The sequence below is a fragment of the Aspergillus oryzae genome, chromosome 3 (genome assembly GCF_000184455.2).
Source record: "Aspergillus oryzae RIB40 DNA, chromosome 3".
Taxonomy (NCBI): Eukaryota; Fungi; Ascomycota; class Eurotiomycetes; order Eurotiales; family Aspergillaceae; genus Aspergillus; species Aspergillus oryzae.
The window spans coordinates 222,291-249,966 of record NC_036437.1 but is presented as its reverse complement, the minus strand read 5'-3'; the positions used below and the strand labels follow the sequence as shown (position 1 = coordinate 249,966).

The following is a 27,676-nucleotide window of genomic DNA, read 5'->3' as shown; positions in this document are numbered from 1 at the left end:
TCAGTCTGAATAAACGAATACTCGCTAGGAATAAACCTCTTGGTGGCTGAGGATTGAGCCGCAGCATTGATCAACGTGAGCTGGGATTGAGACGTTTCATCGGAGATAATCCCGATTGCAGAAATGATGGTGTGCACTTCATGCTGGTCCAATGTGCGTGCCAATGCCGTTGCGTCATTGTAATCTACTTGTACCTGTTTAATCTTGTCAAGCAAACTGTCTGATTTGGGGACCTGGGAGATTGTCAGCTCTTGAACATAATTCCGGAGCTACTGTATGTGTACTCCACGAGTCAGCAAAATGACTTGGTGTTTTGCTTGCTGAACTAATGTCTCAACAATGGTCCGACCGACACCGCCGGTACCGCCCGCTACTGCGATAATGGTCATCTTTATGTTCTGATTTTAAGCTGCACCTGGAAAGGTTGTGTTTAAAAGGAAGTATAGATGGGGGCGGGGGAACCTTTTGCCGGCTGGTAAAAGTGCTGATTAGATCAACCGCGGGGCAATCACCTGACTGATAAGATGACTCACCCGCCGATTTTCCTCCGAACGATCGGAGGGGTTCCTTTAAATCCGTTGTTGAGAAAAAGTACAAGATCTCGTCCAACCACACGTCAATTGCAACATGAAGAGAGAGGATATCACCTACATGGGTGCCGGCCCTGCGGCCCTGCCCACCGATGTCTTAGCCCAAGCTGCCGAAGCTCTGCAGAACTATGAGCAGACCGGCCTGTAAGCTCCAGAGCCGCATTGCAGGAATTAAAGCTATAGAAAGTATTGACTTTCCTAGGGGTATCGCCGAACACAGCCACCGCAGCGAGATCGCGGCCAACATTTTGAACACCATGAAGGCCAACCTTACCAGCTTCCTCGATGTCCCCTCGAACTACGAGATCTTGATGATGCAGGGTGGAGGATCGGGCCAATTCGATGCGACAGTGTACAACATCGTTTCTGCTTGGGTTGAGAAACAGCGCCAGAAGATCGTGAATGAGCTCGGTGAAGCCAGCGAGGATGACGTGGTCCGAGAGCTCCGTAAGAAGGTTGAGTCGGAGCTGCGATTGGATTACTTGGTCACGGGATCGTTAGTCTTCGGTCGCATCCATTAAACTAGTTCTGTGATACTAATAGAGGGCGCAGATGGTCATCAAAGGCTAGTCAGGAGGCGATCCGCCTGCTGGGACCCGAATACGTTAACATTGCCAGTGACTCCCGGAAAGTCAACGATGGCAAGTTCGGCAAGATTGCCGATGAATCGACATGGAAGCTGAGCCCCAAGCCCACCATGGTCTACATGTGTGACAACGAAACGGTAGATGGTGTCGAATACCCCAACTTCCCCAAGGTTCTTGAGCCAACCGGCTCGGAGGAGGAACCATTCGTGGTGGGAGATTTCTCTTCAAACATCCTCTCTAGACGTATCCCAATTAAGGTATAGAATCCTAGTTTTTGTGCTGGCCAGTGATTGAATGCTAACCGCGATTTAGAATTATTCCATCGTGTTCTTTGGAGCGTAAGATATCCCCTCCCCCAGACCGTGAACACAAGCTGAATCGAGTAGCCAAAAAAATCTGGGGTGTGCCGGAGTTACTGGAGTCATCATCCGGAAGGACCTGCTGGTCTCGTGCCCTCCCACGATTCTTCGCAAGCTCGGACTGCCCATTGCTCCCACAATCCTTGACTACTGCGTAACCGCAAAGAACAACAGTCTCTACAACACTCTCCCGATCTTCGAGTAGGTTGCTCCTCCGCCAGCTCTGGACACATCTAACGCTGTGTAGTGTTTACTTGGCAGGCCAAGTTCTCAAGAAGCTGCTGGCTACTTTCCCCGATAAGGTGGACGGACAACAGGCCGAGGCCCAGAAGAAGGCCGATATGATCTATGAGGCGGCGGACGCGTATCCGGAAGTGTACAAGGTCGTGCCCGACAAGAGTGTGCGCTCCCGCATGAACGTTTGCTTCCGTGTGATCAAGGTATGTTGTCTATGCTATTGCGGTCGGTTGAGTTGGCAACTGACATCGAGTCCTAGGGAGGCAATGTCGATGAGGCCGAGAAGGCCTTTTTGAAGGGAGCCGTTGAGCGCGGCATCACTGGGCTGAAGGGCCACCGCAGTGTCGGAGGTAAGCATGCCATGGCGCTCTGCACCATTGCAACATGGTACTGACGTGGATAGGTATCCGGGCGTCCAACTACAACGCCATTCCCGTTTCGGGAGCCGAGAAGCTAGTTGCGTATCTGAAGGAATACGCACAAGCGTAGCTTCTCAGACCCGCCCCATATTTGACGTAATGTAATAGTCTCTTGGAGTAGGTTATGTTTTATGTTAAAAAGGTTTTCAACGCCATAGCATTTGATTTTGGGACTAGAGGGGGAATCGCTAATAAACATGACTCAACGTGCATGTCCATGAATTATGTATAACTGAGCGCGATAGAAATATTCAAAACGATCTACAGAGCCTAGCTATTGCTGGACTAGTGACCTGTTACCAGTTTTGTTATAAAACAACGTGAGGAAAAGGAGATCTTCTAGAAGGGGGAAAGAAGCTTCTTGGCAGTCGGAGTGGTGGAATAATCCAAAAGGAGGGATTTTCATGATTAGTGAACACTCCGAGCCGAACGTCCCGCTCGCGAATCAGGTTCGGGAAGCCAGGGTTTAATGAACATTATGAACCGTCGTGAGTGTTTAAAGTTGAGGGATTTCGCAACCTAAAATCGCACCAGGATTGGCTCTATTTGCCCATCATCCAATCACTGTAGCGTGGCAATGGCTCCCGACACGCCGGACGCTCACGCTAACGGCCATTCTAAAAGTAGTTCCTCCGACTGGCCTGATGATTAAATCTCTCGTCCGATCATATCGATCGTAATGTTTCCTGTTTCTCAACTAATCTGATCGATCTTCATACTTCACCCATCCGTCACAGCATCATGGATGGAGGAATGCAGCTCCAGACGTACGAGGGTTTTGGTGATCCCGACGTCCCTCTCCTGCCGTGGGATGAGATTTACCAGAAAGTTTTGTTATCTCCACGCTTCCGACCGTCGCTGCTGGAGAGCTCTCTCGCAACTTCACAGCTCACCTCCCTCCTGTCCGCCTCTTCATATCCCATCCCCGAGCCATATTATCCGCACGGACAGTTTCCACCGGAGGGCTACAGCGCTCCCTTACCCTCGCCCAATGACTTTCTATTTCCAGGGTCCTCCGCGGACCGAGAGCGCGTTATGAATTTGGACCGACGGACTCCACCGAATGACACGCAACGGCCGACTCAGAATGCCCAGAAAACAACGAAACGTCAACTGAACGAGTCAACTGGTGCACCGACCTCTAAGAAGCGTGGTCGCCCGCGTAAAACGTTGGATACTCGAATGGGCGAGGACCCGGAAGAAGTGCGTCGATGGTGTTGATGTCATCTCTTGTGACATATTGGCTGACGAAAAGAGATAAATAGCGACGTCGAATGCAGATCCGCCTGGCACAGCGAGCTTACCGTTCACGTAAGGAAGCCAACATCACCTCCCTCAAGGGTCGTATCTCTCAATTGGAAGCGACATTGGAGAAAATGAGCTCGGCAGTCGTTTCCTTCAGCGATAATCTGGTCCAATCGGGGGCTCTCTCCTCGCATCCCGACATCGCGAGCCATTTACGCGATACAGTGCAAACATGTTTGGCGTTGGCAAAGGAGGCCAGCAAGGATGGCGAACCCGAGAGCCCGGATACATCATCGCACGGCGAGGAAACCACGTCAAGTTCAGCGGGACCGGACGGTACGCCAACAGATCAATATACGAGCCCGAGTACTCATGCCGAACAGACCACTCCCCCCGAGAGTGGACCATCAAAGCCTATTTCCCCTCCCCTGTCCGAGCCATTAGAGCCATCTGCTATGGATATTCCTCTTTTCATCGAACAATTACACCTGGCTTGTGTATATCAAGGGTACTTGGTGCTCTCGAATCCGTCCGTTCCTATGTCTCGCATAGAACGACCGTTCCGGTTCCTTTTCACACTAATGGACCGCCCTCATCTGACTGCAGCATTCGAAGCATTGTTGCACGCTAAATTGAGCCAGAAACGATTAGAAGAATGCTATGCGGGGGTCCCGTTCTTCAAACTTGGGGGTGCTGGCACCCACTATGTACGATCCACCGGCCAACCTCAGGAAGGTGAAAGGCCTTTATGCCGATACCAGCAATGGACCACGATCCACGATCCTCTCGCGCGGTTTTCACCCGACATCAGAAAGGAAATGGAGGGAGATTGGTTTGACATGCAAGACTTGGCGGGTTATCTGCGCGAGAAAGGAGTGCTTCTGTTCTCCTCTGCCCCTTCAGAAACGGACCGAAAGTCGTCACGGACGGCCATTAACGTTACCCGTTTCACGCAAAGTAAGGCCCTTGGTTTCCTTTTTTATCGAGTCGAGTCTCTAATTTAGGTAACAGCTCTGATTAGTAGAGGCATATGTTTGGGGCGCACACCGGGATTCCGACGCTCCGATGTAGACAATGCTCTGCGCGCCTCGGTATGGACATGAACGCTCCGAGAAGTAATTAATACCAAACTCTCCCAACATCAGTTTTATGCTTTATGATTGTCGTTTCGATACCCGAATTCTTAACTGTGGACTGCTGCAAACATATCGTCCGGCGCCTCCACAAAACATGATATCCGTTGCTCCTGGAGAGCGGGTCAGCGTGTGGCATTGAGTAAATGGCACATAGCCTCACCAATCCCTTCAGGTATTCATGTTAGAATCAGATACCCATCTGTCTATGTCACAGATATGCCAAGTGAACGATATACGCACGAGCACAACCAGTCCTGGTTGGCTTAGGGTGGGGCTGTCAAAGCGGAGGATGCTTTGGTCGCTACTCGACGTCACAGGCACAGTTGCTCTGCAGTTAATGGACTGCCACTGAGTATTTATCAGAATACATTGTGTGCTATGCTGCATGCTCCAGGGACAGTCCCCTAGAGGCCGTCTTCAGTCTCCAGTGAGCAGCTACAGATTCAGTGTAACTAGCTCCGATTGAGATTACTTCAACTTCATAAACCAATGTAACATACATCAATCTCAAATCCGAGATTCCTTTAATGCCTGAAAATAGCCCATAGCACCCATTATAAGTGCACCAGTGTTGTATCGATCGGGATACAGCTTGGTCATCGCTTCCACAATTTCCCTAGGAGACTTCGGCTTCTTCTCTAGCACTTTCGCAAAATCTCTGATATACTGCTTTGTGTTGGCGAGGTGCCAGCGGCCCAAAACCTCTCCCTCCTGGCAATGGCCAGGTACCACATACAATGGATCCAGAGCTTCGATCTTCTCCACCGCTCTAATCCACTCCTCGCGCTTGGCGGTGGTATTAGCCTCAAACAGCATTTGGTGTACCTGCCCATACACTACATCTCCACAAACGGCCAGTCGCAGGTCGGGGACCCACAACGCGGTGGAATCGTAAGTGTCCGAGTGGCCAACCTCGATAGCCTGGAAAAGCCATCTGTCCTGCAGCTTAAACTCATTGCTTTCCGGCAGCGGCTGCGCCAAGACGAATGGTCTCGCGATCTCTCCCGGGAATCGCGATTCCCATTGTGTCTGATAGTTCTTCTCCTCGACCTGCTGCTTCATATGCTGCACTGTGGCGGCCGTAGCCACCGGCTTCGCCTCTGGGAAGCGCTGAAGCAGTAGTGGAAGACCGAAGAAGTGATCGCCATGACCGTGCGTGATATAAATGTATGACAGCTTCCGCTTCGGCGCGATGCGGTCGATCCAGGCGATCAGGTCCTGCGTCTGTTTGATGGTGATGGGCGTGTCCACCAGCACGGCCTCGGTGGCCGAGTAGACCAGGGTACAGGAAATGGGGGACCAGAGACCACCGCCGCTTCCTTTTCCAGGTGTTTTGAAGGGAGTTGGCGGGGCGATGTATACAGCTGCGCGGAGGGAGGACATTTCGTTGATGGCTTTGCTCGTGGAGTATGGATCTTGTATATATTAGTAAAGTTATGAAGATGATGACTTAGTTGTCAAGACATTGTACTTATGAATTTATTTATAAAGACCTTCCGCTGTAGTGAACCGCATTGTTCTGTCTATAGTCTATACTGATACAACCCTGAATGCGGAGACGATCCGAGGTTATGGTTATTGATCACTAATCCTCATAAGTATGAAATATTCTTATCCCAATGCAGTAGTTAGGGCTACACATCGGACCAGTCCTAATCCCTCAAGATATTTTAAGAGATTAAGCTTGTGTGGAGCATCGGATACCCCGGTTTCCATAGATTTGGTTAGACATCTGGACTGGGCATAACGTCATAGCTCTATATCACTAAACCAAAAACATATGCCGATCAAGATTCGGCTGTTGACTGATTAATGATCACAGTTTGTCAGTGCACAAACAAAACATGCCACATATATACAAAATCAACGCAATACCACTGGTCAATTTATACTTTTAAAAGATTTAACTTAAGGCGTTCAACCAGACAGCCTTACTATTTTTCTGCTGACTTGATAATTCCAGAGAAGAGGTCAGAACCCGATAACCACTCTAGTGATCATTAATCAGACTCACAGAATTAATGATCACAAAAAGAACCACCGTTTGTCAGCGCAAAGAACAGCATAGAAAGAACAAATAGAATAATAAATAGTACAAAGCATTCCATGTTTTCCAACGCATTATATCTACTACCCCTATTAGCCAAACATCAATATCAAAAACACAACCCACCATGGCCCTAACCCTCATCACCGGCGCGACAGGCTTTATCGGCTCCCAGGTCGCCCTGCGCGTTCTGCAAGCGGGCTACCGCGCTCGTCTCGCCATCCGTCGCGAGGAACAGGCTGACAAGCTGCGTCGTATCTTTGCCGACTATGAGAAGCAATTGGAGTTTGTGGTTGTACCGGATATCACCGTCTCTGGATGCTTTGATGAGGCATTGCAGGGTGTGGAATATGTTTTGCATCTGGCGTCTCCATTGCCCAAGCCTGGTAGTGGTGATCTGGTTACTCCTGCTAGGCGAGGAACGGTGGTTATCTTGGAGTCTGCGGCGAAGGTACCGAGTATTAAGAAGGTGGTTGTTACAGGATCTGTACTATCGCTAGTTTCATTGGGAGAGCTTAAGGATGGACTGGTCGTTAGAGGTAAGGTCCCCTCCAAGATTTCCCCCCTATCACACAACCCAAAAGAAACTAATAGAAAGAACAGAGGACAACGAAATAAACTACACCCTCCCCCCAGATTCGACAATTCCAACCCTCCCCCCAATGGCCCAAAACCACGCCAGCAAACTCGCGGCCCACAAAGCCACCCTCGACTTCCACTCCACCAACTCCCCGGCCTTCGACATAATAACCCTCCACCCCGTCTTCGTCTACGGCCGTAGTCTCGTCCAGGAAACCGCCGATCAACTCAGCGGATCCTGCGGCGGGCTCTTCCAATCTCTCTTCTCCGAGACGCCGAGCTTCCCGCAGTTCAATGGCGTGCATGTTGATGATGTTGCGGATGCGCATGTAAAGGTTCTGGATGATGGTGTGAAGGGGTTTAGGTCGTATTTGTTGGCGGCGGAGACGAGGTCTTGGGGGGATGTTAGGCGGTTTTTGGAGGGGAGGTATCCGGGGGTTGGGTTTGGATTGAAGGGTGGTGATGATGGGGTTGGGTATAGGGTTGATGCGGGGAGGGCGGAGAGGGAGTTGGGGATTGTGTTTAGGGGGTTGGAGCGTATGGTTGGGGATGTTGTTGATCAGCAGTTTGAGTTGAGGGGTGGGATTTAGGGTTGTGAGTGTTGGAATGTAGATATTGATATGTAGAAGCTAATTTGAGGAGTTGTCGTTATTTGGGTTTGAAGGTCGAGGAGGTATACGATGAGCCTTGGTCTGTGTATATAGCTAATATAACATTGCACTTATAGGTCACGGTTGCGTTTACTATGGGAGGAATAATATAGAGACCGTGACAAGTTGAAGAATCTTTGGTTCACATTAGGGAGTTGCTAGATACAACTTGTGACAGGTTTGTTGAAAGAATAGGAGAGTATCATTCTTATGTCTCTTCTCGGATACTAACGTTCGTTTCGCCATATTAGGATCTTATAGCATTCCCCCTACTAGTTAGACAGCGGGACAAGCGTCCCACTGCAAATTTAATGCGAACCATGTCGGGGAAGCATGGGGTCATACGGACTACTCTCATGCTTGTCATGCTCACCCATTTCGTTCATTTCCGTCTCATCTTCACCTACCGCGAAATATTCCCCGTCGCGCTCGCCTCGCCATGGAACATCCGGTTCTGCCGTCTCCAGAGTGGATTTGCGCGACTTGCGCCTATTACAGGTCCAAACCCAGAAGGTAAGGCCGACAATCTCTCCCACAATAACCGCAGACACCAGGATGATCCAGAACTGGCCTGTCGCTACAAAGATCATCCCACTAAGGAAGTTCGCCCAGCCCACGATCATAATAAGTCTTCCGGTCCAAATGTGGGCATGCGAGATCCAGGTTCGGTGTCTGACTCGGAGAAAAAGTACATGGTGTCTCCACCCGAGAAAACCTTGGAGACCAAGTATACCTGATACCAGCAGTCCGGCTACCTGGTGAGGGGAGTTGAATGACCCTCGGCTCATGACGATACCGATAATGGCTCCTGCGCCAGTGCAGAGGGAGGCGATGAGCTGGATGATCCAGTGGTATTTGAATGACTTGCTAGATTGCGAGCGCATTGCTAACACCCCCAGCGGGAAGATAACTAGAAATGCCATCCCCATCAGAAAACCATGTATAGTCCCTCTACTAAACAGTGTGGACTTTTTACTCCTGTCTGTGGGTGTATCGGAGGTTCCTAGAGTGCGGACCCCAGGTTGTATTGATGGGACAGGTGGAGGGTTCTCAACAGTACTAAGGGACCGTGCCATGTCGACATAGAACTCACCCCAACCACCGTTTCCGCGACGGTGCCTGTGTCCGTTGAGATGGGCATCGTCGGAGAGTGCAGAGATCTCCTGATCCTCGTTCCATGCCCAGATCCAGGGGAGGGACGTTGCCGTTGCAGATATTTTACTGCTGCCGCTCCCTTTTGCCGGCCACAGATTACAGGAATAGCAGACGAGACTCACTTCAGCGACATACGCATATGAAGAGGATGATAGGGTGGTCAGCGTGCCGTCTTCATTGATAGCCCGCCATTCTGCTTGAAGGACCCGAACATCTGCCCCCCCGGCTTGTTCTTGGGTTATTGGTTTGGGCTGATGATGTGCAGCTGCCGTTCTTATGCTAACAACTGGAGGCTCTCCGGTAAGAGGTTCGCCGTAGACGATGGTCATTAACGATCCGGCCATCACGGAACCAGTCCCGATCGCAGTCCACCCAAGATCCGATGCTCGCGTGACAGTCATAGACAAGTACATGTCGTAGGCATTCGAAGATCGGTTCTCGTGCATGGAGACGGCCATGCAAAAGTCCACATCGCCATCTTCTTCCTTTCCCTTGTATCCATATTTGCAGTATTGAACCGGTTCGGCGAGGATGCTACCGAATAAGTAAATAATGGTGGTGATCCACACGAATAGAACTCTGATGATTGAGTTTCGGGCCATTGTGATATCGAACATTAATCATGCTCTGGGTGAACTGTTCCACAACCTTGCAAAAGACAAGAACACGTCCAACTCGAGAGTTCCTGTCTATCGACCGTGACGCAAGGAAACATCGTGCGGGGTAAGAAAGGAGGACCGGTAAGCAGAAATGCCTCCCTTCTGTTTGCTTGGTTCGGTTCGTCGGCTTGCATCAATAGCTCCCGCGCTAACGCACGATTGCCAGACGAGCTGAATGGACCCTGCGAAGAGATCCACTTGTGTCAGTCGGATCGGCTATTGCTTGTTTTCAGCTGTCCTTCGAGCTGTTTCTTTTGTCCCTGCGAGATCGGTCGCTTTCGCAACAGTCCCGGCGTAGATATTGACCAGACTGCTAGAAGTACATATGACCGATCTATTAAGGTCTTCGCTAGCAGACAGTCATGAGCAAGGGAACTATCCCAAAGCAGTTATCAAAGAAGCACAGTGGTCTTTATTGTTTCCGTCTTGGTCTGACCTAGCGCCGCTTTTGGATTGGGAATCGATCCGGGAGCGTGCGGAAGGCTACAAAGTGCGTGGACCGAGCACATAGAAAGCCCTGTCGTAGAACGATATTATCCATGACCTTGACCCTTCCAAGTACTCAGTTCGGCTAAGGAGAGAGTGCTTGATTCCAAAGGGCTCTGCTTTACTGTCCTTCGAAGTATTCCTGTTGCCTACAATATCGGCTTGATGCCTTGTCCCATCAATAGGCTGGAAGAATGACACGTCCGAGCTGCAGATAGTGCAGATCAATCTCTAATGTAATACGCTTGGCTTTTTATTCGTCCTCCAAGCGTTTCCGGCTGATATGGAACCGTCGCTATGGTCCTCACAATACCCTTCCTTGGTCCATCTGGGCTGTAGAGCAACTATGCGAAGCACTACACTAGAGCCAGAGCTGGTAGTTCTAGTTGTCATGTCATCTCGCCTCGATGTCTATATTTAGGCCACCCACAGCATCCACAGGATTCGGTATTTCAAGTCCCAAAGATTTGAATCCAGCATTTGACTGCCTTCCAAATTGATGCTAAAAATAATATTATGTCATCAATTCAGGCGCACCGTCGCCCTACGAGGTTCAATCGTCGCCAGACGATGAACCGGAGCTTTCGGCTCTGCTAAATTTGGAATGCTTATTTCAGTCTTGACTTCAGCCTAGAACGAATTATAGGACGCCTAGACGATGAATCCACAAAGCTTCGCCTCTGACTAACTACATCAGCACTAAGATTACGACAATACATTGCTACTGTGACAACCACACAGTTTAGATGCGGCGGGACTAGCAGCCGATCTGTCAGCGCTAGTTTCGTTGGACACACTCATGGATTTAGTCCTGTATTATAAATCGCGATCTTTGGGAGGCCTGAGAAAGGATCGCGATGCTGCTCCTCTGACATTTGCACAGCCTCTCGGCTCGGAGTTCGCATACTCTATACTGAGACAGCAAGTGGGCTGAGTGCAACAGTATGCGCGTCCCAATCTACCAGCTGTCTTGAGTCATTATCTTGAGATTCACAATATGGAGTCACTAAGATATAAAGACAGTCTATCCTCGCATTGAGACTAATATCATCAACACTACAGCTCAACTCATAATCGCAACTTTCAATTACTCTCCAATCCGCTTGTTCTATTCTTTTCTCAATTGACAAATTCAACCACCCGACAAAATGAAGGCTACCACTATCTGCTCCTTCCTCCTGGCCACCGGCACTGCTCTGGCTATGCCTGCCAAACGAGCCAAGCAAACCATTACTATTAGCGAGCTTTTCGCTTCTCAGACTGATCAGAACGGATATGTTACCTTCAAGCTGGACGACCCTAACTACAACGATGTGACCGGTGCCAATGTGATCTGGTAAGCTAACTTCCACTTTCTCCGACCAACAATTTTACTAACAAAAGTACTCAGGCGTCGTCCCGGAAACCCTATCGAAGGCGCTCGTACCAGCGACGCCGCCTACTACGTCCAATTCCCAGGCGGCGTGAATGATATCTCCGTCTTTATCTTGCAGCTCCAGCGAGTCAACAGCACTGAAAAAGTCTCGTTCACCCTCAATGACAATGGGAGTGGCCATGCCCCGGGCACCAAGTGGCACTGCAACTCGACGGAGAGCGGCACGCAGACGGTGAAGAAGTGCAACTATGATGGTGTCATCTCCTTATAAGCCCGTCTTCTTGGGTTGGCTATCTTTTCTTTGAGATCAGGACTTGGATGGATATTTGGTGAGGACGGGAGAAGTTAATTTTTAATCGAGTCATTCATTCAGATTGCATGAGCTTCAACATTGGGTTTTAGTACTAGAACATTCCTTTAATCTTCTTATACTTGTTGCAGCGAGACATAGATACGAACTCATTATATAGAATCCTTACGAGCTACTTGTAAATATTAGAGGAGTTGTTTGGGTTAATCATACCTACAAGATGCCCTTAGGAGGTGGGGAAACAGGAGCCATCAACAAGAGCTTCATCAGAGATCTAGCATGCCAATCAACATACTCATAGTATGTATAGTCGAGCATGATCAAAGAGAAGATATCAATAAATCAAACAATTGTCTTGATTCTAGAATTCATGACCTTCTGTGAGGCAATGCCAGCTCTACGTTTACTAAGGGTTATCTTTAAGATGATAGAATAAGCGATCATCTGTTGCATCTAGTTTAGCGCTATAGTTGAAATAAGATATAATAATGTAGGTCGATGAAGATTCCGACATGTTTCGAAGGAAATAAGGGTCTGGTGCGTGCCACGGGAGTGTTATGGACGTGCGCCGATCGCTCCTGGAGCGGCAAAAGCCACATACATAAAAGCGGCGGGACCCGGCATGAGAGCTGAATTAATCGGACACGTAATGCATGGACAGATCGCTCCCATTGTTGCCCTGCCTTTGTTTTCTGGCTAACAACATAACCTCGGGAAAGTCATAGGTTCTATTATTTTAGCAGAACATGCTCTCAATACTCTGCAGTCAGGCTTTTGTTTCAGAGGTCCACTTCCCTGCCAGTATCCGCTCTTTCGGTCTGTCTTGGCGATAGACTCAAGTGCGCCGTCATGTCGGGCTATGCGCGCCCGGCCGGAAGTCAGCCAATTGAAATGACGGATATGCGAGAAGTTCATCGGTCTGGGGAGAATGAGACCAGACAAAGAGCAAGCTCGATATCCACTGATGAAGACGAGGAAGAAAATGATGCATTGCCAACAGACCCGTTTGAACCATTCGGTGACGTCGAGCCAGCAACAGGGAACATCCTCACCTTTCGTGCCCTGATTGTGGGCTGTCTATGTGGAACGCTTGTGAACGCCTCCAATCTGTACCTTGGGCTCAAGGCTGGTTGGACTGACTCTGCCAATATTTTCGGGGTAGGATACGACACTGACCGTGTGCTCGGTCTCACTGTAATCTACATTTTGGTGCAGTCCGTTAACTCCTTTCCTAGTCTATCATTGGCTTTGCCATTCTGCAGCCATTGACGTCGTATTTGACTTCTTTGGGATACCAGAGCCAGCTTTTTGGACCTCAGGAGAATAATATCGTCCAAACTGCGGCTACCGCTGCTGGGGGATTGTCCAATGTCTTTGTCTCCGCTATACCTGCATTGTACCAACTGGGGTTACTCACCACCCCCAGTAAGGACTTTGCACGTTTAGTAGCTATTACTGCAGCTGGAGGATACTTTGGTCTGCTCTCCGCGGCTCCCTGTACGCGATAAGCTGTCCACCCTTATACTATCAGAGAAAAGCGACAGTTGGTTGACCTTACGTTGATGCTGCAGTGCGGAAGTTTTTCATCTTTCAAGTAGCAAGAGAACTCCGGCTTATCTTTCCTTCGTCGGCGGCAACAGCTATCACCATCCGAGGCATGCATCTTGCAGCCAGTGGTGCATACGAAGCTCGGCAGAAAATGCGAACTCTGGCGTACAGTTTCATCTTCGCTATGCTGCTGCGCGTAGTGTCCCAGTATGCCATTGGTATCTTATGGGTATGCCTTGCCGTAGTCTGACACAGTCACCCCATTGTGAGACTATAATTAAGACAAAGTGCTGACCTTTCCCTGTTACGCAGGATTGGCATATTTTCACTTGGATCGCGTCAACTGGCTTTATGGCAGACACAGCCATGGCGATAGAAAGCTGGGGCTGGTTTATTGAATGGACGCCAGCCTTTATCGGGTCTGGAATGCTGGTTGGTATGAATGTAGCTGCGTCCTTCGTTCTTGGATCAATCCTTGCGTGGTAAGTGTAAACTGCAGTTGCCATCCTAACCCATACCCATTAAGGTTTTTTGCTTACGAACTATCCTGTAGGGGAGTCATAGGACCCTACTTGGTATCTCACGGATTGGCGTTCGGAAAAGAGGCAGCCTCAGCTGACGGGCTCGTCTCCTACTTCTCCTTGTCAGCTGAGTATGCAGATGCCCAACATCCCAGCCCTCGGTACTGGCTCCTGTGGCCAGGAGTCGTGTGCATGATAGCGGCGGCGTTCACCGGTAGGATTTCTGCCTCATCTCCATCATAAGTGTTACCGCCATGAACTACGCTTACTGCTTCTGTAGAATTATTCTGCCAATGGCGGGTTATCTGGATAGCCGCCCGCGGCTTTTGGCAAACACTCAAGACACGACGGCAAAAGGAATACACTTATACGACCATTGGTGGGGAGAAAAATCTTGCCAATGAGGACGACATCCGATTGTGGATGTGGCTACCCGGGCTAGTAGTGATAATAGTCGTTACTTGCTTCATCACGAGCGTGCAATTTGAAATGTCTGTCGCAGAAACATTACTTGCGCTCACTCTGGCGTTTCTTCTCTCACTACTCGCGATTCACGCTTCTGGAGCGACCGGTCTGAGAACCCTTTCATGCTCATCCGCAAAGGAACGAGACTGACAGATACAATAGACACTGTGCCACTCTCATCTCTCTCCAAAGTGTCCCAAGTTGTCCTCGGAGGAATTACGCAAGGGTCCGCGAGCATCGCAAGTGCGCAGCGTTTAAACCTACTTGGCGGAGCTCTTACCAATATCGGGGCGAATCAGGCATGCGGTATGCTCTTTACCATATGCCTAGAAGAACTAACTCGATAAACAATAAATCCTGACATCCATCTAGATCTTATGGGCGATTTCCGCGTGGGCTTTCTTCTAGGCACATCACCACGTCTTCAATATGCTGCCCAGATGATAGGGACATTAGTCGCTGCCCTTGTGGCCCCTACAATGTTTCTTATCTTCGCTTCTGCGTACCCCTGCATTCTGTCAGCTGAAGACACTGCTGGAGATGGCGGAGACTACCAGTGCGAATTCCCAGCACCCAGCGTCGCCGCCTGGCGCGCTATCGTCCTCGCCGTGACAAGGCCCGAATCACCGATACCGCGAAGCAGCTGGGTGTTTTCCATAGCCATGGCGGTATTGGCCAGTGTGATGGTACTGGTCAAGAATCTCTTTAACAGCACATGGAACCGAATTCAGCCATATTACCCCAATATGATGATTATGGCGATGGCGTTTACTCTGCCGTCAACGCAGTACGGAACGGCAATGTTTATTGGAGCCGTGATTGCCTCCGTATGGAAACGGAAGTGGCCTGATGGGTTTGAAAAATATGCCTATGCTGTGGCAGCTGGCGCCATGGCTGGAGAAGGCATTGGAGGGGTCATCAATGCTATCCTATCCGGTATCGGGCTGGACGGCGGAAACTTTGGTACCACCGTTGGTACTCCATGAAAAACTATTCCGAGACGGAAGAAGATAAGGGAGCAAATATTGTCGCGAATACAGAGGCCTGAGACTCAGTCTATAATATAGAAATGGTGTTACGATCCATGTTTATTATATATTCTAAAAATATAGAAAGCACTATTGATTCTTCAGGTATGTATGTGCCTCTTTTTCAAAGATTGACTGGATAGATAGAACACCGTGATATACTGACGTCTTCAAATATCTGTTAAAGACATTGTACGCCCTCTAAGGCGATAACTACCCTTTGAAAAAAGGCTACTACGCCAAGAAAGATACTCCTTGACCTACATAATACACCCATCTCTCGTTTGAAATAAAGTAAGAAAAATAAATTGTTTCATCAAGCCATTGGACCACGGTGGGCTTATCAAAATCTCAGTCAGAGTTATATACAGACAGATGTGTCGAATTCCAGTCCCATTTCCATCCATGCAATGTATGCAATGTATGCTTCCGGGGTAATTCAATTCGCTTCAAGTTACCACCCTCCGCGCTGTGAAGGATATCAGGAATTAGCCTATGAAAGAACCTGAAGGCAAGATGCTGACTTACGTTGCCAAGACCACCAGGGTCTTCTGCTTAGTGACGGCCAGGGCCTCCAGGGCCGCCGTGACCACCGGGGCCGCCTCCATGCTGACCACCAGGACCACCATGGCCACCAGGACCACCGGGACCACCTCCGTGCTGGCCACCAGGACCTCCAGGGCCTCCATGCTGACCTCCAGGACCGCCAGGAGCACCGCCTTGGTGACCGCCAGGGCCGCCGTGGTTGCCTCCTTCATGGCCGCCGGGACCGCCGGGACCGCCGTGACCACCCTGAGGGCCGTTCTTATGTTCGTCATGGTGGTGGCTGAAGAGACCCATTATGTCTGTGTGGGAGTGTTTATGAAGTTGGTAGATTGGAGAAGAGGAATGAGGAAGATGGTTATGAGTGAGTTGTCTATCTCCCAGTACAGGGGTGCATTTGGCACCCTTTTATAGCCAACAAGCATGACGCCAAGCAATACGGAGTAGATCTCCTGCTTTTGAAGTCTGAAGTTGTTGATGCTGGTTCCATCGCGATGGAGCAATTGTGGCGATATTGCTAAGTAAGCGGAGCATTTTGCTCAGCCTTACCCCACAGCCTTAGCCCACCTATGACGCGGCCATGTGTTCTACCCTTGCTCCGAGCCCTAAGAACTCGCACGCTAGTCCTACTCACGGTTAATGCGATTCAATAGATAAGATATAGTACGTGGCGGTGACGGTGGGGAGATTCGCTGCCCGATTGTTGGGTTCGTGGCCCCTTGATCAGATGCCTTATTTGTTAGGATTCCTATTGTGGTTCCGATGGGGATTCGGATCTTTCTAAGAATAGGAAGGAGGTGTCCAGGGCTTTACGTTTTGATTCGATATTTGATGTCATTCCAATCATTCAAATCCCGGGAATCGTGGTACGTAGAATGATGCTATCTCATCGTGGGGTGATAGACCGAGATTCCAGACCGCGTAGAGTAAGTCGGTGTGAGGAGGGGCTAACTACTGGAGGATTCAAGGATGACCTCAACCTCCATATTTGCCAATCATGCTGGCGAATGGCGTTTCTGGATCTGACTATACGTATACCCACTCCGTGGTGTAAATCGATCTACGCCGTAGCGCATTTGGCCCAAGATCGCCGAGTTCCTGCCTCTGGCCCTCCTCAGATCCTCTACCCCCGAAGTATGTTCATAGTTTTGAAATCTACTCCGTGATGAAGAAATCAAATCTCACTCATAATATCAACTACCGAGGTCTAAATTCTTCTTTTATGTGTCATTCTGGAAGGGAAATTGGCCGTTTGAAGGTATAGGCCAAAATATCGCACAGGTCAATAGAGGCTAAGACTATTCGAGGTTAATTCAATCTGGACATATTAGCTAGTTATGTGCCAGCTTATTTGATAAAACCGGGTTATAGAGTAGCCTGTAAAGCCTGATAGGTGCAAATACTGCTATTGCCAATTGTTCAGCAAAGGCTAAGAAAGTAACCAATACAAGGCATGGATAGGAACTGCACCCATAATGAATGACTTGGAATAGAATTAGTGATAGCCGATAAGGGTGATTGGAGTGTAAATTACACGAACCCAGCAGATAATGAATCAAACTTGCTGTTGGATAAGGGACCCCGGTTCCAATAGTAGTAAACCGAAAAAGGGTCCGAGGCTGGATATTTCTTTCATTTAAACATTGACATTTAAGTCGGGAGCTGGTCATACTGGACGGAGCCAGGCAGCTGTTTAATTAATATAGGGTTAATTGTTTCACAGGACAACGTGAATTAATGCATTAGTCAGATTAATCAACGCTACCATATATCACCATGTTATTCAAGCCAGCCATGTTCAATATGAATACCTAAGAATAGAAGCTGGAAACTTTTTGAAACACGGTTGTTGCTCAAGTCTTTGTTTCTTGACCAGGAGAAAGAGATTGGACATCCAATGAGGTTGAATAAACAGCCCTACAGCAGCCAAGACAATTGCCCGTCCCGAAATTGACAGGGCGCACCCTTCTCGAGAATCTTGGAGTCGTTATATTCTCATCTCTGTTTCTCCCTACCTGTGGCAATTGTATGCGCTCTTAAAGATTCTCTCAGATGTTTATCGTAATACCTCTAGTCAAGACTAGACACATTGACCTATTCCACTACTCAAGCTACGATGTATTGCGACTCCTAAAGTATCACAAATCGATTTCATCCCTGACAAGGCAATTACACCAAACAATGCCTTCCAATAGAGATTCTTTCTGGCGCCTGGTGACCCTAATTTGGTATTGTGTGTGTGCCAATGACAATAGACGTCTCGATCCTTCATTTCCCACATTACCCTGGATGGCATGAGCGCCCAGAAAATGGTTCATCTTAAAATTCTTTTATAATGATGCATACCCCATAGCCTCCTGATCAATAATGAGTTTTCGTGCATGCTATACTCAACAAAAGATCAATGATGGCGAGCAACCTCATGTTCAGAATGCTACAAGTCCCTCTTTTTGCGTTTCTTCTATCCTTGTGTCTGGTATTCCCCACGGCACATGGTTGGAGAAACATAACCGACATTACAAATGCATATCAAGGCATCTACTGGTGGACTGCCCTCGTGGAATGTCCAGCGGAGCGCTTTGATATACTGGTTGAGTCTACTCGGATGATGTTAGAATTGACCAAGAGGACTACCAAACCCATGGACACGCCGGGATGGCAGCGTTTCTTCGCCGCTGATCCACCGGGAGTGGAGGGGTGGGCTGTGAGTTTCGTCTTTGGGCAGAATTCTCATATCCATCAACAGTCCCTTGTTTGCTAACTCAGTTCTTCCGATCGATAGTCCGAAAAGCATAAGGCTCACTACCTCCAAGTTCATAGTAAGCCGTCGCCACCAGTAAGATGAGTGATATACACTAGTGCAGGTGCTTGATTAGACGTCATGACTCAAGCCAATATGTTTCCTCGCCTAGGGAAGGTCGGCGAAGATAATAGGTATGGAGACCATCAAGTTAGATATCGCTGCGCCTCTGAGCGTGAGTCTGTTTGTACTCAACCGGGAGTGTATATATCCGATCCCCTGACCATGACTTCCTGTACTTATTGACTCTGAATAGGTACACCTTTACTAAAAGAACTACTCGTGGTAAGTCCTCATGACTCCATATATTTAATCTGTTAGTCCGGAAGAATAATTGAAAATACCAATGCAGGAGTTGAGATGTTCTTCTGTGATGGATTTTTTCGCCACAAGTACCTGAATGACATAACAAATGGCGAGAAGAAACGTGTCCAAAGCTTACCTGACCTGGTTAGCTACGAGCACTTGCTGGCTCATGAATGGACTCACGTTGATCTTCTTGGGTCTTCAATCCAGGGTGAGCTTCTACCTTGTCCCTACTTGAACGGCTGAGCCAGAACTGAAATTTATCAGTCATGGACCTAGAGGTGCGGAATCTCGATCTCGGAGTCCAGTCAAGAGTATGTCCTATGTCCCCATACCACGTGTCATCGGGCTAACAACATGTGTAGAGAGTCTTTGGTGCTCAGTGGGCAAGCGTCCTTGCATGGTACGGGCCGAGTCTTCCGCGCATAAACGTCAAGTACAATGGTGCGTGAATCCACGAATGCGACTATCACGATGACTCCACGCTAACCTTGACTACCCAGCGGATAACTACGCCTGGTTCTGGACCAACAACTGGTTCAACGAAAAATGGGATTGGAAAGATAACGGGTTTGATCCCAAATATGCCCCCGACAACACGACGAACGCCCTTGGTGGCCCCGAGAACATCTCTGGTCCTGGGCTTGGAATCATGAATCCGGAGAAGAATCAAACCACTGAACAGAAAAATTGTCATGCCGCCGCTAATGATCCCCGCGAGGTGTTCTGTGACTATCTTGGAGAGCCCTATAGCGACTGGCTCAAGGATCGCGAGAAGCCCTTCACTTCCGAGGGTGGTTGTGAGCTGACGTAAGTTTTCCTTTCACTGCGTTAACATGTATGCTTTGGGAGGATACTGATTGTTTCTACAGGAAGCAATGCTGGAGCTCCTTTGGTGATTATGCGATCGATCCAGGTTGCGTCTGTAAATGTGACGGTGAAAAAACTCCGCTGTCTGACCCTAAGTGTGCTGGGTTCAGAGGAGGTCCTCCTGGAAGTCATTCGCATGCTTAGTTGACGTGGGCGATTGTTGACTGTTTATTATTATTCTTCTTCTTTTTCCTCTTCATTTTATGACCATTTTTTTCTTCCCTATTTTTATGATGCTTTATGACAGATGCCAGGCTTCACGGATATATGTATTGGTTGTTCAGAGTAGGTTACATGTGAAAAATATATGCGACGCTGTACATTAACTTCATGTAATGCGAAACGGACCCTAGAAAATGAAAATCTAACAACATATAAAAACACAATCTAACCATTTACCCTAGTGATTAATATTCAATACTTCGCTGCAGACATAAAGTTCTACGATTTACTAATCACAGCCTCGGCCCGTCGGAATCGATTACAAAATAATCCCATCCAACATCCTCCAAAACGTCTATTTATAATGATATCAACCACTCTCCCCGCACCCCACAAACCCCAGAAAACACCAGCAACACAAACCTACCATGTCCCACAACCCCAAGAACAACCCCGTGCTGGCCGTAGTAGGCGTCGGCCCGGGCATCGGCGAAGCTGTCTCGCGCCACTTCGCCTCAAAAGGGTTCAGCGTAGCCCTGATCGCCCGAACAGAAGACAAGCTTCGGAAAATCCAAGACTCAATCAATGAGTCCTATCCCAACTCGGCAAAATACTATGTCACCGATGTCCGGGATGAATCGAGCGTGATCAAGACTTTTGATTCCATTAAGGAGGATCTCGGCCCGGTCCATGTGCTAATCTATAATGCCGGGTCGAGACGCATTCGTCCGCGGACTATTCTCGAGACGTCGTCGTCGGAGGAATTTGAGAACTTCACCCGCATTAATATGTTCGGGGCCTTTTTTGCTGCCAAATGTGTCTTACCTGATATGTTGGCCGCTGGGACGGGCACTATTATCTTTACCGGTGCCACGGGGTCCATTCGTGGGAGTCCTGGGTTGAGTAGTTTTTCGCCGGGGAAGTTTGGGCTTCGGGCGCTGTCGCAGATCATTACCAGGGAGTTTCAGAGTAAGGGTGTTCATGCGGCGCATCTTATTGTTGATGGGCCTGTGCAAAGTGATATTATTGGGGGGTGGTTAAGGAAGAAATGGGAGAGGGAGGGTGAAGAGGAGAAGTTGAAGGAGATGCATCGCTATGTTATGCAGCCCTCCGATTTGGCGGAGATTTATTGGTTCTTGTATACTCAGCCGAGGAGTACGTGGACGCAGGAGTTGGATGTTAGGGCTGAGAGGGAAGGGATGTTTTCGAAGTTGTAGTTTCTCATGTCTGATTTCTATTTGTATCTTTGGCTATGTGTAGGGAGGTGTGAGATATTGAGCGGGGAGAGGAAGATATGTACGTCATACTCACGATCGAACCAGATATTAGTCTTAGAATTGTTGTCATGGAAGAGACAGTCAGACTTGCAACTGCCAGAATGATACCAGCTCCGCCTCCTGTTGATATTCCCAAGTCGTACGAGACACTTCTTCTGACTGATGTCAAGGTATCGCATCATCCGGAGGGTGCCCCGGTAGCAACGCCAGTAGTGGTGGTGACACTGAATCGACCGGATAAGAACAATGCATTCTCCACACATCTCATGGACGCCTTTGAGAAGCTCTATCCCCTGTTTGACGTACACGAGCGCGTCAAAGTCGTCGTGTTGACCGCGACAGGGAAAATCTTCTGTGCTGGCGCCGACCTAAAGGAACCGTACAAACCAGCCAAGGAGCGACCGCTCGACTTTCGCGACCCGTAAGTATCCATATACAAAACACCAGACAGACATACTAAGCATGCAGTGGCAGTCGCATGGCCCTCGCCATCTACCGATGCCGCAAACCCACCATCGCCGCCCTCCAAGGATCCGCCGTCGGCATAGGCATCGCCGTAACCCTTCCCTGCGCGATTCGCATAGCATGCGAACAAGCCAAGTACGGATTCGTCTTCGCCCGTCGTGGACTTACCCTGGAATCCTGTTCATCGTTCTTCCTCCCCCGTCTGATTGGATATTCACACGCAATGTTCTTGTTGACCACCGGCCATATGTTGCCGCCCACATCGCTGCATTTCGGGTCGCTGTTCGCAGAGACTCGACCTGATCCGGAGCAGGTGCTTTCTCGTGCGCTAGAACTGGCGACGGAGATTGCGGAGAATGTTAGTCTGTTAGCATGGCATCTGAATCATGCGTTGATGTGGCGGAATCCCGGGACTGCGGAAGGAACTCATATTGTTGATTCAACGGTGATCTATCATATGTTTGATGGGAGGTATGTATTCGCTTCTGGAACGATGGGATAACTATGGCCACGTGAGAGTTGTCATTAGTGCATACTGACATGTTCCAGGGACATGGAAGAAGGGACCAGGTCTTTTCTAGAGAAGCGAAAGCCACATTTCACGGCAACCTTGGAGGACGCGCCACCGAATTACCCGTGGTGGACTGAAATTGACACAGGCCGGAGAGTCCGGGCCTCAAAGCTGTAATGTTAATGTTACGAACGGCGATCTCCGTGTTGTCATTGGCGGATTATCTAGTTTATCGCAATCTGGTATGAATGAACGGAGTAACTCAGAAGTGAACAACAGCAAGTCGAGTGGCACAAGGAAAGTATGCCACGAGTGATTGACATGATGAAGCGGGATATGCTGTAGAATTCTCCTTGTTCAAAGAAAAGTTGTCCCCTCGCACGGCAGCTTAATTTAAGATCAGGTGGTGGCGTCCTACCTGACTCGATATACCCACACAGCAACTGGCACATCTAAATAAAAATAACGGGACATTGGACCTGGATATCCTTAAGTTTAATTAGCTACCCGCGGAACAACTGACATCTAATGGGGAGCCGTCTTTATTAATTTAGCTCAGCGAGCCACGAGGCATATCAATAGTTTGTTTCATGTATAGCGAGTGAACGGAGCAGCTTCCGAGAGCGACACTTCCTGGTTGGCTAAGAGGACTTTCAGAGGATTATGCGATTTCTATTTCGGGCATAACTATGTGGTAAGGTGAGCTGCTATGGGCTACTGCGATGTACTAGCTAGGAGTATGCAGACATTTACCTACTTAGGACATTTCCGGATAATCTAGGATTTCAAGACAACTAGCACGATCTTGTAGGGCATGTTCCAAGGTGAAATTCGGGCATTTAGTGACAAAGCCGACACTGGTCTCGGTGCCAAAGTGGTAACTCCAAGGATGTTCCTGGTATGAATGGTCTTACTATGTTACTTAATGAATATACATTTTAGGGTTTGTGGTCGGGCAAGGACGGCATCCGTGTGGAGTGGAGAATACACTAGTCTCACAGTACTACTAGGAGACGATGTGATATTTTACCAATCATACTATCGTGCTTGAGCAAGCCCATCGCTGGAAATGAGCCATTCGAGGTTGATCAACTTGGCATGACGGGTTGTCCCCTTTGTTGGTATGGAGGGCAATAAAATAAGCGGATGGAAGAATGTTCAGTAGTCGTCAGCCACGAAAGTCTATGATTCGGAGAAAAGACGGAAGGATCCGTGGGACGGACGGAAGGTTCCTGTTCCTGATCCTGATATCAACACTGCCGAACTATAGATAAATAATTAAGGATTTATAGGGTCATACTTAGTTTTGTCGCTAGAATTGATTAAACATAGTAGACCATTCGGGAGGAATTATGAAAGATTATTTCATGCATTCAGGTCGTACGGAAACTTCACAAAGAGCATTTCATTAGTCAGATGTCGAAGTTTAAAGAGTTTGTTCTTTTTTTAAAACATTGGAAAAAGAAGTTGCTGAAGTGGACGGTCTGGCCGACCGTACCGTGTTTGTTTGTTGTTTGTTTACACTTCCAGCCAGTCAGATGACATTCCTGCCTCGCACCGGGAAATCAGCACCTCTCCTTTCTTTCCCTCTAACTTTCGCTGTGTTCTCAAATGTCTATTGACCACCCAGCTGATTATCTATCGGTCGACAACTCACTCCTGCTTATCGGACTAGTCCACACGGAGCAACTACGCCGTTGCCACACTTACTCCACCGCGTGTCTAGACTCGACTCAGCCCACATAGCCGATGCGAGGAATTCAGGCACTAAATTGGAGCCCGTCAGGTGCAAAATTTCGTCCGCCTATGGGATTGGACATGGCCCTCAGATCGGCTGTCTCTTCCGCAGCTGTCACTGGCTGATTCAACGGTTGCTCGGAAAGGGTCTGCGTGTCTCGAAAATGCGAGCAAGTACCGCGTTTGGAATGAATAACAACCCATATCAATTGCTAACCAACACAACATCTTCCAGACACCGAACGATGAAGCTCATGACAAATACAATGTGATGGACTCCTCTGGGGCATAATACAGTAGAAACAGCCGCGTCTTTTGAGCCCCAAAGATAGGCGCCTCCTGTGTTTCATATTCTCCCCGCCCAGGAGGGTTCACGTTTCAGAATCCCCGACCGCCTTACCCTACAGGCTCTTGGCGATGTAACTTTGTCGCCGACCCACTGGCATGCTTGAGCGAAGAATGGAGGCGCGCTCCCTGCCGGGATTCATCACAAGCTAGACATTTTTGTCTGCAGCCTGATATGAACAGTGATTCGCTCTGACCCCTGTGGCGCGACTAGGCATGAACAGCCTTCTGGCGAGTCGTGGACCCCACGGCGCCTGCTGCATGGCTCTGGCCACCATCATAGGCGGCTGCCAATTCTCCACGATGACCAGAATGGTAAAGGTTCTGCCATGGTTGTCCAGGGGTCTGCACAGAATATGGGATACCGGCCTTGACGGAGGGTCCGCTGGGGATTTTCCGTTTGTTTATTATATTGAATGTCCCTGCGCTCCTATAGTTTTGGATTTGTGTTCTCTCTTGTGTTTCTTTCTTCCCTTTCCTTTTTAGTTTTCAAATATAAACCACTTACATTCTTTTCTAAACCATTTTGTCGCTGCAGACTGACGTCTTGCATTCTTCCCGACAGTCTTTTCTTTTCTTATCAACTTTGCCAGCCTTGACGGTTGGATTTCCATTCCTTTAAGTAATAATCTCTAGAGTTCCTCTAGCATTTGACCAGATCTGAGATCCCCTGGTCTTTATCTTTTGATATCTTCGACCTTGTCTACCTTCCTTTGCTAGATTGCTACACTAGTTCTCAACAATCAGGATGTCCTCCTCATCCTTCGTGTGGACCGTAGGGTCCATCGCTCTTTCTTCCTTGATCACTCCTACGATCGCAGACGGCTCTGGTAGCCGTTACCAGCTGACTGAAGCCTGGCAGGGGGAAAAGTTTCTGGATCATTTCAAATTCTTCAGCGGTTCCGACCCAACCAATGGGTTCGTCACCTATGCCAACCAGAGCTACGCAGAGAGCTCGGGTCTCATCGAGGTGACCGAAAGCGGCAGTTTCTACATGGGCGTTGACTACAAGACCAAGCTCAGCCCGAATGGTCCGGGTCGGGACTCGGTCCGTATTGAGAGCAAAGAGTACTATGATGAGGGTTTATACATTATCGACCTCCAGCACATGCCGGGTAGCGTCTGCGGTACGTGGCCCGCTTTTTGGTCGGTGGGTCCTAACTGGCCCTATGATGGTGAAATCGATATCATTGAGGGTGTCAACAAGCACGAAGCCAACGAGATTGTCCTGCATACGAGCGGTTCGTGCTCCTTGTCCAGCGAAAACGATATGAGCGGTACCATGACCTCCAGCGAGTGCGGCGAATCATCTGGGACTATCGGCTGTGTGGTCAAGGGCCAGGATGGTACCTCGGGCGCCCCATTTAACGAGAAGAATGGTGGTGTCTATGCTATGGAATGGACCTCGAGCTTTGTTAAGATCTGGTATTTCGCTCGCAGTGAAATCCCCCAGTCGATTACCGAGGGTAACCCAGACACGACGGCCTTTGGCACCCCGATGGCTCACCTGCAGGGAACCTGCGACTTTGGCGAGCGCTTCAAGTCGCAAAAGTTCATCCTTGACACCACCTTCTGCGGCGACTGGGCTGGTGGCGTGTTCGGCGACTCTGGCTGCCCGGTCAGCGACCCCAGCAACCCGATCCAGAGCTGTGTCAACTATGTGGCCGAAAACCCTGCCGCTTTCAAGGAAGCTTACTGGGAGATCAACTACATTAAGCTGTTCCAGACCGGCACTGGCCATTCGACCGCATCCGTTGCCTCGCAAGCTGAGACCGCCACTGCTGTTGCATCGAACACAGTAGACAGCATTCCATCTGTTACCTCCACGGCTATTCCGGAGACTACCGCTCCTGCCCCGGAGACGGTGTCTGCTGAGGCACCTGCCACTTCGAGCGCAGTTCCCGAGCCCGCCAATCCCCAGACTAGCGTTGCCGGTGCCGAAACCACTGCCGCCCCAGCTCCGTCTCCCGAGACCACTGCTGCCCCAGCGAGCCCGTCTTTAGATGACAGCGATGGCGCCGATGCTGTCTCGGAGACTACCATCTATGTGACGGAGACAACAACCATTTGCGGAGCCAGCACTCAGAAAGGTACCATCCAGACTATTGGCGGTGGAGAGACCGAAGTCTCGCCGGCAAGCTCTACGGTCGAGTCCGCGGCCACCCCGGCTGCTCCCACGCCAACCTCCCAGAAACCTGTGGCTTCGCTGCCCGGAACCACTGTGAACGGCGGTACTCCTGTTCCGACGGACGTTTCTCCCGAAACTCCTGCCGAGGAGACGGCTGGTGAGTCCGGTGCACCGACCCCAAGTGCTGAACAGCCCGAACAGCCTCAGCCCGCCGCAACCAGCATCGAGACAGGCACCGTTCCCCCGGCTGTCTCGAACCCGGCCCCTACTGAGCAGGGCACTCCAGAGGGAGCTAGCCCAGTTGACGCCACCGAGTCGCGACATGACTCCGACGAGCCCGCACCTACGAGCGCTGCCCCCATCCGCAGCCCTTCTCCTTCGTCCTGGACCATCAGCTCCTCGAGCCGTGTTGCATCGTCTTCTAGCTTTGCTTCCACCACCAGCTCAGCGAGCCGCACCACCTCTGCTACCAAGGAGGCTACCGCTCCCACGGAGACCGATTCAGGCGCCTCGACCGGGACTAATCCCGAAAGCCCTGTCTTCACTGCCGGCGCGAGCAAATCTGTAGGCATCTCGGGCCTGACTGGTATTGTTTGTGGTATTGCTATGGCCATGTTGGCCTAAACAATGTACTTCTAAGTCGGCGGAATTTTCAACTTGTTTTGGGCCTAACTTTTTCTTTCCAGCGGATTGTCCTGTAAGAGGAGCTTTCTACCAATACCCCCATTTTTTTGTTTCCATCCAATTCAACTGGCGCTTGACCTATGTCTTGCTATGCCCGCTCTTTTACACTGTATCCTGTTCGCCGTAGATTGTTGCCATTTCTGCTTAAATGTATCAACCTGTTGCGCTATTATGGCCACTTCGTGTTGAATAGACAGCAGAATCAAGAATATCGTCTATGAATATAGGAAATTACATTAACCAGAGTGCCTTCATTCACTAACAAGCCCTATACTACTTTAGCCACACGGGCGGCACCCGGATGCCATTCACGGGTTGTCCCAAATCAGGATCTGAACGTGTTGGCGGTCGGTCGACATGTTCCCCACTTAACACAGGCCATAATCAAACAAATAGTTTCATTGGGTTGTATTCATTATATGTGCAACAATTACTAACAAGTATGAACAGCC

General features: G+C 49.3%; 13 protein-coding genes across 13 annotated transcripts; 11 read left to right on the top strand and 2 right to left on the bottom strand.

The window, feature by feature from the left end:
* Nucleotides 1-627: 627 nt before the first annotated feature.
* Nucleotides 628-2,262, top strand: AO090023000099 (O-phospho-L-serine:2-oxoglutarate transaminase; the record flags this gene model as incomplete). The annotated part of the gene is made up of 8 exons (XM_001820631.3): nt 628-734; nt 793-1,086; nt 1,143-1,434; nt 1,490-1,515; nt 1,564-1,737; nt 1,784-1,976; nt 2,033-2,123; nt 2,177-2,262. 8 exons carry the CDS (start codon nt 628-630, stop codon nt 2,260-2,262), a joined length of 1,263 nt encoding a protein of 420 aa, XP_001820683.1.
* Nucleotides 2,263-2,933: 671 nt separating this feature from the next.
* On the top strand, nt 2,934-4,540 carry AO090023000098 (bZIP transcription factor; the record flags this gene model as incomplete). Its single annotated transcript, XM_023235418.1, has 3 exons — nt 2,934-3,395; nt 3,473-4,394; nt 4,449-4,540. The coding sequence occupies 3 exons, from the start codon at nt 2,934-2,936 to the stop codon at nt 4,538-4,540; spliced, it is 1,476 nt and encodes a 491-aa protein (XP_023090440.1).
* Nucleotides 4,541-5,080: 540 nt separating this feature from the next.
* Nucleotides 5,081-5,956, bottom strand: AO090023000097 (MBL fold metallo-hydrolase; the record flags this gene model as incomplete). Its single annotated transcript, XM_001820629.1, has 1 exon — nt 5,081-5,956. One exon carries the CDS (start codon nt 5,954-5,956, stop codon nt 5,081-5,083), a length of 876 nt encoding a protein of 291 aa, XP_001820681.1.
* A 791-nt stretch (nt 5,957-6,747) lies between these two features.
* AO090023000096 (uncharacterized protein) lies at nt 6,748-7,789 on the top strand (the record flags this gene model as incomplete). The annotated part of the gene is made up of 2 exons (XM_001820628.1): nt 6,748-7,159; nt 7,224-7,789. 2 exons carry the CDS (start codon nt 6,748-6,750, stop codon nt 7,787-7,789), a joined length of 978 nt encoding a protein of 325 aa, XP_001820680.1.
* A 368-nt stretch (nt 7,790-8,157) lies between these two features.
* Nucleotides 8,158-9,606, bottom strand: AO090023000095 (cytochrome and DOMON domain-containing protein; the record flags this gene model as incomplete). The annotated part of the gene is made up of 1 exon (XM_023235417.1): nt 8,158-9,606. The coding sequence occupies one exon, from the start codon at nt 9,604-9,606 to the stop codon at nt 8,158-8,160; it is 1,449 nt and encodes a 482-aa protein (XP_023090439.1).
* Nucleotides 9,607-11,297: 1,691 nt separating this feature from the next.
* On the top strand, nt 11,298-11,795 carry AO090023000094 (uncharacterized protein; the record flags this gene model as incomplete). Its single annotated transcript, XM_001820626.3, has 2 exons — nt 11,298-11,485; nt 11,540-11,795. 2 exons carry the CDS (start codon nt 11,298-11,300, stop codon nt 11,793-11,795), a joined length of 444 nt encoding a protein of 147 aa, XP_001820678.1.
* Nucleotides 11,796-12,683: 888 nt separating this feature from the next.
* AO090023000092 (uncharacterized protein) lies at nt 12,684-15,354 on the top strand (the record flags this gene model as incomplete). The annotated part of the gene is made up of 8 exons (XM_023235416.1): nt 12,684-12,992; nt 13,070-13,331; nt 13,406-13,611; nt 13,695-13,864; nt 13,936-14,117; nt 14,184-14,474; nt 14,531-14,674; nt 14,741-15,354. 8 exons carry the CDS (start codon nt 12,684-12,686, stop codon nt 15,352-15,354), a joined length of 2,178 nt encoding a protein of 725 aa, XP_023090438.1.
* A 2,992-nt stretch (nt 15,355-18,346) lies between these two features.
* On the top strand, nt 18,347-18,815 carry AO090023000089 (uncharacterized protein; the record flags this gene model as incomplete). The annotated part of the gene is made up of 2 exons (XM_023235414.1): nt 18,347-18,643; nt 18,804-18,815. 2 exons carry the CDS (start codon nt 18,347-18,349, stop codon nt 18,813-18,815), a joined length of 309 nt encoding a protein of 102 aa, XP_023090437.1.
* A 60-nt stretch (nt 18,816-18,875) lies between these two features.
* Nucleotides 18,876-20,059, top strand: AO090023000088 (uncharacterized protein; the record flags this gene model as incomplete). Its single annotated transcript, XM_023235413.1, has 6 exons — nt 18,876-18,914; nt 19,061-19,256; nt 19,313-19,359; nt 19,411-19,489; nt 19,609-19,855; nt 19,918-20,059. 6 exons carry the CDS (start codon nt 18,876-18,878, stop codon nt 20,057-20,059), a joined length of 750 nt encoding a protein of 249 aa, XP_023090436.1.
* A 446-nt stretch (nt 20,060-20,505) lies between these two features.
* On the top strand, nt 20,506-21,294 carry AO090023000087 (SDR family oxidoreductase; the record flags this gene model as incomplete). The annotated part of the gene is made up of 1 exon (XM_001820622.1): nt 20,506-21,294. The coding sequence occupies one exon, from the start codon at nt 20,506-20,508 to the stop codon at nt 21,292-21,294; it is 789 nt and encodes a 262-aa protein (XP_001820674.1).
* A 77-nt stretch (nt 21,295-21,371) lies between these two features.
* AO090023000086 (enoyl-CoA hydratase/isomerase family protein) lies at nt 21,372-21,902 on the top strand (the record flags this gene model as incomplete). The annotated part of the gene is made up of 2 exons (XM_023235412.1): nt 21,372-21,775; nt 21,806-21,902. 2 exons carry the CDS (start codon nt 21,372-21,374, stop codon nt 21,900-21,902), a joined length of 501 nt encoding a protein of 166 aa, XP_023090435.1.
* A 140-nt stretch (nt 21,903-22,042) lies between these two features.
* AO090023000085 (uncharacterized protein) lies at nt 22,043-22,507 on the top strand (the record flags this gene model as incomplete). The annotated part of the gene is made up of 2 exons (XM_003189645.2): nt 22,043-22,290; nt 22,369-22,507. 2 exons carry the CDS (start codon nt 22,043-22,045, stop codon nt 22,505-22,507), a joined length of 387 nt encoding a protein of 128 aa, XP_003189693.2.
* Nucleotides 22,508-25,160: 2,653 nt separating this feature from the next.
* On the top strand, nt 25,161-27,164 carry eng2 (putative GPI anchored endo-1,3(4)-beta-glucanase; the record flags this gene model as incomplete). Its single annotated transcript, XM_001820619.1, has 1 exon — nt 25,161-27,164. The coding sequence occupies one exon, from the start codon at nt 25,161-25,163 to the stop codon at nt 27,162-27,164; it is 2,004 nt and encodes a 667-aa protein (XP_001820671.1).
* Nucleotides 27,165-27,676: the final 512 nt, after the last annotated feature.